Source organism: Bidens hawaiensis, unplaced genomic scaffold (assembly GCF_021521415.1).
Source record: "Bidens hawaiensis isolate Kalapana, Puna unplaced genomic scaffold, B.hawaiensis_p1.1 tig00025755_1, whole genome shotgun sequence".
NCBI classification, from domain to species: Eukaryota; Viridiplantae; Streptophyta; class Magnoliopsida; order Asterales; family Asteraceae; genus Bidens; species Bidens hawaiensis.
The window spans coordinates 74,290-82,558 of NW_027494119.1; the positions used below are offsets into that span (position 1 = coordinate 74,290).

At 35.5% G+C, this 8,269-nt stretch overlaps 1 protein-coding gene across 1 annotated transcript; it reads left to right on the top strand.

Moving 5' to 3' along the window:
• Positions 1-2,280: 2,280 nt before the first annotated feature.
• On the top strand, positions 2,281-4,762 carry LOC143572164 (uncharacterized). The gene is made up of 2 exons (XM_077057390.1): positions 2,281-3,130; positions 3,957-4,762. Exons 1-2 carry the CDS (start codon positions 2,281-2,283, stop codon positions 4,760-4,762), a joined length of 1,656 nt encoding a protein of 551 aa, XP_076913505.1.
• Positions 4,763-8,269: the final 3,507 nt, after the last annotated feature.

The following is an 8,269-nucleotide window of genomic DNA, read 5'->3' on the forward strand; positions in this document are numbered from 1 at the left end:
ATAACAATTGATGAGAACAACCTTTGACTTCAGATTATTTCTTATATTAGAATTTTGTACAAAATCAAACGAAATGCCAATCCTTGCCTCCCCCCATTTAACATTAGAGTATCACCGATAGATAAATTCTTAGGTGATGTTTGTATGCCAACAAGGCACATGCCCTATCAAAATATACTATCTCTCTCATGTTCTCACACCTCTCTCCTACATGGCTCTCACATACAAGTTCTTGAAGATTCTTCTCCAAGAATTTTACTCTACCATCTCTCATCCACATCATCATCTTATCTCTCATCTAACTCATTTTCTCTCTCCTCCAAGAATCTCTAAAAACCTATAATTTGGAGATGGTCTTAGTATTATTTATATATTATATAATTCGTGGGATCCTAGGTTAACAACCAACAACAATGCAGTTTCCTCGGATCTGATCGAAACCCTAGTACATCTTAAAGTGAAAAGAATCTTTCATTGTTAAACCTCTTTTCACACAAAACTTATTGTTAATTTATATGTTACATTATTATATATTCGTCGGTTCCAAGTTGGTACGCTTTAGTATAGATCAAGAGAGGAGGCAACGAAGAACACAAAACTAGGAGAGAAATGACTATTTCATTTCATAAAAATAAGTACACACACTGCAAAGACTTAATATACATCACATGCTAATTAACTACTGTTAAAATTATACATGTAATTTTCAATTCCTCTTTTCTTCTTCTTATTATTATTATTATTATTGTTATTATTATAAATATTATTTGTTTTGTATGAGGTAATTCTTCAAATAAAGAAGGTTGAATTATTATTGTCTTTACAAGGAAACTTTGGCTGCATATGGAATCTTTTGGGCCGTTGTATTTTCTTTGGGAATTAGGATGCTAAACATGAGCTGAACAATATTCCCTTAACTTTAATATATTTCACCCCTTGGCCACCGAAAGAAGAGGCAGTCGACAACACCACTATTTTCTTCAGTTTTCAATTCAATTGAGACTTTGTCTCTAGAATCACTTTTGTGTTACTCTTCCTTTTTTCAATCTGTGATAACTAGATTCATTGTACTCTAGTTTGTTTTTTGATTGATTCAGTACAGTAACCCTCGATTCTGACTATTAAAGCATTTGAGTTGTTCATTTGATTATTCGATCAACAATTTTTACATGGCATCAGAGCTATAGGCTCTATACCCTGGTTGATTCACTCATTTTCCGTCCTTCGAATTGCCATCCTCCTAATTTAAAGTGTGACCATCGTCTAAATGATTTTGTGGTCATTCAAAATTCGAAGAAGGAAACAAACATGGGCTAATCAGAGCGAACGAAAGCAAGGAACCCTAATTTCAGGGTTGGGTCACGCTACCTTCTGCTACTAAAGAAACCCTCTGAAGTAGGGTTTGTGTTCTTGGTGTATTGGGTCAATTGGAGAAAAAGAAGAAGACTTATTGTTGACAAGTTGAAGAAAAAAAAAAGGGAAAAGCTTTAGTATTATTCTTGCCTGTAACCCCATTCAAAGGATTGAGGTGCTCTCCCTACTTCTCACTCTAAGTTTTTCTTTCATTACTCCTATTTTCTTTTGACCAGTGATCTCATAATTTTTTTTCCGCTGCTTATTATTGTGTCTCTAATATAATATATATATATATATATATATATATATATATATATATATATATATTGATTACTCATTTACCATGACCAGTTCTGATTCACAGATTGTTAATACTATTAATAATTAAATGAGTAACCTTGACTTTGGTGACCCACTTTATCTTCATGCTTCAGACACTAATAATTTAACTATTGTTAACATTAAGCTAAAAGGGATAGAAAATTATAGTGTGTGTGCCAGTTCTATGGAACTATCTTTAAATATAAAAAACAAAATCGGTTTTATAGACAAAACATGTACACGACCCACCACAAATGAAAACCTAGGCAAACAATGGGATAGATGCAATGCAGTTGTGCTGTCATGGATTTTAAACTCTATTTCCGAAGAACTCTTTATGGACCAAATATTTTCAAAAATTACACCAGTTGTTTGGGAGGAACTAAAAGAAACCTATTCAAAAGTTGACGGGTCTATCATGTTTAACCTTCATAAAAAATTTCTATGTTTAAACAAAATGGCTGCCCTATTTCTGAATATTATCATAAACTTACATCTATGTGGAGACAATTTGACTCACTGCCTGAATTGCCTTCATGTACTTGTAATGCGGCTAATGAAACAAATAAATTTCATCAAAATATGAGATTGATGCAATTTCTAATGGGGTTAGATGATGTTTATCAACTTGTGAGAACCTCCATTCTTACCAAGGATCCCTTACCCACTGTGAAGGGTGCCTTTGCCATTATATCTAGTGAAGAGTCTCTTAGAACAATAACATCATCTAACAAATCTCAGCCTGCTGCCTTTGCATCTAAAACATCTAACTACAAGAAACCTAGAAGTCCTTTAAAATGCACTCACTGTAACAAAAATGGTCACGTGGTTGAAAAGTGTTATGAACTACTTGGGTATCCACCAAATTATAAGGCAAAAATAAAAAACACAACAAGCAACAATGTTGTGTCTGAAACAAAGAAAACAGATGAAGTCCCATGCCAACTGACTCCTGAGCAATACTCTAATATCATGATCATGCTAAATGAATCGGTAACTCCGGATCAAAATACTTCGCATTTGGCGGGTAACGTTCGCTTCAACTGCGCTACATCTTTTTTCACATGTGCTTCACCGCCTAAAGAGGGAAACTGTAGGGGTTGGGTAATAGACTCGGGTGCTAACCAACATATGGTTTTGTCAAGCAAAAACATGTTTGACCTAGTTGACGTGTCAAGCTACAACATGACTGTTGGTCACCCCAATGGGACTAATGCAAAAATAGCATCAATTGGGAAACTTAAAATTGGAAAAAATGTCGTCTTAGTTGATGTTTTAGTTGTTCCTGAATACTGTGTTAACCTTTTGTCTGTTTACAAACTTGCAAAAGACAACAAACTTGGTAGTTGGTTTAATGAATTTGAATGGTTAATTCAGGACCTAGCTTGCACGACGACACTTCTGACTGGTAAACAGGTCAATGACGTGTATTACTTTGGGGATGTCCCTTCAGGTGTGTTTGTTTGTGACAATGTTATCAGCCATATTAATGATAACTTCAAATTGTGGCATTCTAGATTCGGTCATCCCTCACACCAAGTTTTATTCGTCTTAAAACCAGAACTCAATCTTAATACCAATGACACAAACATTCCATGTGAAATCTGCCACCGAGCTAAACAACCTAGAAGCCCGTTTCCTCTAAGTGAGCATAAAACACAAACCGTTGGAGAACTTGTTCACTTAGACTTGTGGGGACCTTTTAAGATAACAAGTAAAAATGGTTTTAATTTTTTCTTAACTGTGGTGGATGATCATTCTAGATCTACATGGGTATACCTACTCAAGTCAAAAGATGAAGTTTTTCAAAACATCAAGAGCTTTGTAATGTTAATTAAAACTCAGTTTGATAAACAAGTCAAATGTTTTAGAACTGACAACGGAACTGAATTTGTTAACAATCAATTTGACTCATACCTCAAAACTAATGGCATTCTTCATCAAACTACTTGTGTTTATACCCCGCAACAAAATGGGATAGTAGAGAGGAAGCACCAACATCTCTTAAATATTGCTAGATCTCTACTATTTCAAAGTGGCATTCCCTTATACATGTGGCCTGAATGCATTCTAACAGCTACCTACTTGATTAACAGGACTCCGTTTTCCGTATTAAATGGAAAGTCCCCTTATGAGTTGCTAATAAATAAGAAACCCTCTCTTTTACATCTCCGATCATTCGGTTGTCTATGTTTTGCAACTAATTTAAACCCAAAAACAAAGTTTGACAGCAGAGCCTCAAAGTGTGTTTTAATTGGATACTCTTTTGATAAAAAAAGGCTACAAATTGTACTCTTTAGATGAAAAAAAGGTGTTTTATTCACGTGATGTTAAGTTCTATGAAAACTATTTTCCTTTAAAAGATAAACTAGAAAGTTTACCTGAAGAAAACGGTGTAAATCGTTTAAACTTTTTTGATTTTTGTTTTGTACCGAATGATTCTGAGATTAAAATGCACGATGATGAGGGGAGGGAATCCAACGATATCAGCCCCAACTTGGATGGTTTGATTGAGAATGAATATAGTTGTGGGGGGAATTCTGGGAACCAACAAAGGTCAGCCAACAATAACTTAGGCAGCAGCCCAGCAACTGTTACCCTAGATATTGATGCAGACCCATTGGAAGCCGATATTCCTTTAGATACCAACATTCCCACTCAGCAAATAATTGAGGCTGAAAATCTTAATGAGGAAATAGCTAATGCTAGCTTCCCTGAGGGCACCTCCACTAATTCTAATAAAAGCACTCGTAAGTCAAGTAGAGTTAGAAGTATTCCCAGAAAATACATAGACTATGTGGTAGAGGGGAATGTTAAATATGGGACAGAAAAATCTGTTAATTATTCTAATATATCCTATAACAATAAATGTTTTGTTTCGCTTCTTGACAAAAGCGTTGAACCCAAAACTTATTCTGAAGCATTTAATGATATTAATTGGTTAAACGCTATGAATCAAGAAATGGAAGCCTTAAACAGAAATAGAACTTGGATTGTCACAGACTTACCATCCAATAGAAAAGTAATAGGGTGTAAATGGATATATAAAATAAAATACAAGTCAAATGGGGAAATTGAGAGATAAAAAGCCAGACTCGTTGCTAAAGGATACAATCAACGTGAGGGTCTTGACTTTGATGAAACATTCTCCCCAGTTGTCAAAATGGTGACTGTACGTGCTCTGCTTGCCCTATCTGTTCAAAATAATTGGAATGTTTTTCAACTTGATGTTAACAATGCGTTTCTATATGGGGAGCTAGATGAAGACATCTACATGAATATACCCGAAGGGTATGGTAATGATTCAGATGGCATGATTGGCAAAGTGTGCAAGCTTGTTAAGTCTTTATATGGCTTAAACCAGCCCCTAGAAAATGGAATGAAAAACTTACCTCAACTCTAATCAACATCGGTTTTTTACAAAGCAAAAATGATCCATCCTTATTTATGAAAAAAAACCTCTATTTTCCTCCTTGTCTATGTTGATGATATAATCATAACCAGAAATAATGACTTAGAAATAAACAAAGTTAAACAAGAATTAAGTCGTTGTTTTCAAATTAAAGATCTGGGGAAACTAAAATACTTTCTTGGGATTGAGGTCTACGAAAACAAGAATGAGATGTACTTGTCACAACGCAAGTATTGCCTTGACCTAATTCATGAATTTGGTCTCCTAGCAAGCAAACCCGTTGGGAATCCCTTAGAACAAAATATTGCGTTGCATGACAGTACTAATATTGAGAAAAATGACTTTGAGTTAAAAAAAACATTACTCAATATCAAATCCTGATCGAAAAGTTGATTTATCTAACCTTTACCAGACACGACATCTCTTACACGGTGCAATGCCTAAGTCAATTCATGCACAAACCCTTAAATTCTCATTTACAAGTTGCTTTAAGACTACTTAGATACCTAAAGGGCTCTCCTGGTAAAGGGATAAGTTTTAAAAGGTCATTAGACTTTTGTCTAAAAGCCTACTCCGATTCAGACAGGGGAAAATGTTTGGTTACTCGAAGAAGTGTTACAGGTTACTGTTTGTACCTCGGTGACAACCTAATTTCTTGGAAAAGCAAAAAACAAAGTACAGTCTCTAAATCCTCTGCTGAGTCGAAATACCGCGCTATGAATACAACCGGAGGAGAAATAATTTGGATCCTGAAACTATTAGAAGACTTAAAGGTCAGTTACACTCTTCCGGTGCCAATATATTGTGATAACAACGCTGCAATCCTAATATCAGCTAACTCTGTTTTCCATGAACGAACTAAACACTTTGAAATTGACCTTTTTACTTTAAGAGAAAAAGTCATGGCGGGAGTTTTCAAAATTAAAAAAATTGACACCGCAGAACAAGCCGCTGATATATTTACAAAAGGTTTAGGTGTGTCACAACATAATTTTTTGTGTGACAAACTGGGATTAAAAGATTATTTTGAGAATTGAAATGAGGGGGGTTGTTAAAATTATACATGTCATTTTCAATTCCTCTTTTCTTCTTCTTATTATTATTATTGTTATTATTATTAATATTATTATAATTATTATTTGTTTTGTATGAGGTAATTCTTCAAATAAAACAGGTTGAATTATTATTTCCTTTACATGGAAACTTTGGCTGCATATGGAATCTTTTGGGCCGTTGCATTTTCTTTGGGAATTAGGATGCTAAACATGAGCTGGACAATATTCCCTTAACTTTAATATATTTCACCCCTTGGCCACCGAAAGGAGAGGCAGTCAACAACAACACTATTTTCTTCAGTTTTCAATTCAAATGAGACTTTGTCTCCAGAATCACTTTTGTGTTACTCTTCCTTTTTTCAATATGTGATAACTAGATTCATTGTACTCTAGTGTGTGTACTTATTCCCTTAACTAAAATACAGCCACTAATATCTATCATGCAAACGTGGAAACATGCTATGACTAGTTTAACAATTAATCTATAAAAACATAAAGAATAAACGTGCAACAGCTTCAATCATCAAAACGGGTGGCCAGGCCATCTTGCTGTCACGCTTGGGCCTTGCTTTTTGGATTGGATCAGTAGTACTCTGGGCCTTGCTCGTATCAGTTCCCTCCCCTTGAGAATCAGCATTGTCCTCAATGGCTGTGAAACTTGGAAATTGTTCTTCGAGTGCAACTTTGTCTTCCCATGTAGCTTCTTCCAAAGGTTTCTTCTCCCACTTTACCAATATTTGGGTATTGCCATCGCTATCCAGACGCACATCAATGATTTTTCAGGCAAGTAAGCAATTTTCATATTTGGATAGAATTCGGCCAAATCTCTTTTGTTAGCTGCATAAGCATTGTAACTTGGTTTCAAAAGAGATACGTGAAAAACCGGATGGATCTTTGAACCTGCTGGTAACTCCAACTTGTAAACCACTGTACCAATGCGCTCCAAAATTTTGTACGGTCCATAGTAACGTCAAAGTTTGTGACTTGAACGACTAGCAACGGATGTTTGTCGGTAATTAATTTTGTAGACGCAAATAAACAAAATCACCAATAGAGATTAATTCTTTATCCAAACGGTTCTTGTTTGCATACTTAACCATTTTTTTTTTCGCCACTTCTATGGATTCCATAAGTTTGGTTATGAGACGTTGATGTTCAATCAAAAAAGCACAATTGAATCCGTTTTCGTGTTACCCGGCACATAGTCACGAATAGAAGTAACATCCCTGCCATAAAGAGCTCGAAATGGAGACATGTTAATTGAAGAATGGTGAGCGGTATTGTAAGAAAATTCTGCCAGGTACAAGTAGTGTTCCCACTTTTTTGGTTCATCAAAAACAAATGCGCGAAGATACATTTCAAGACATTGATTAACCACCTCGGTTTAGCTATCCGTTTGAGGATGGTAAGCACTTGAATGAAGCAATGTTGTTCCCATTTGTTTAAATAATTCCTTCCAGAAACCACTAATGAACACACGGTCTCGATCGGATACAATTGTCTTGGGTAAGCCGTGTAATCGATAAATTTCGTGCATGAAAATTGAAGCGAGAGATTACCGTGTATAGCTGGTTGGAAGCGAATGAAATGTACAAATTTCGACAAATGATCCACAACAACCCCATATTGTGGTTTTGCCTTTGGATGAAGGTAAACTTGTAATGAAGTCCATCGAGATGTCGAGCCACGGATATTCTGGTGTTGGAAGTGGTTGGAGCAAACCATAAGGTTTATGATTGGGATGTTTGATAGACTGGCATACTTCACAATATTTCTGTTAAAATATACATCAACACTTCAGTTTTATATCTTATATTTGGTAGTTTTTATATTTACTTATGTTTGTTACTCTTTGTTTTATGTCTCGGTTATTTTTGCTGGAGCTTTCTTTTGGGCCTGGAGGTGCATACCTGGAGTGGGCTGCTATATTAAACATGTAGCTGCTGTATTGTGTTGAAGGCCCAGTTAAGTTCACGTTGCAGGCCCGTTTTGTGTCTGGGGTTTGTGGTAGGTCAAGTGCAGCCGACATAATTCTCTTCCAGACACAAAACCTTTTAACTCCTCTCTTAGTTTGTGATTGTTCCGTCTTGGTAGGCATTCTCTGTTTTTTTTTTCTTTTTTTGCA

Bases quoted from the DNA above. Each gene is read 5' to 3' on its own strand.
- LOC143572164 (XM_077057390.1), top strand. From the start codon at position 2,281: ATGGGGTTAGATGATGTTTATCAACTTGTGAGAACCTCCATTCTTACC. The intron at 3,131-3,956 runs GTGTGTTTGTTT...TGATAAAAAAAG, and splicing joins CTTTGGGGATGTCCCTTCAG to GCTACAAATTGTACTCTTTA.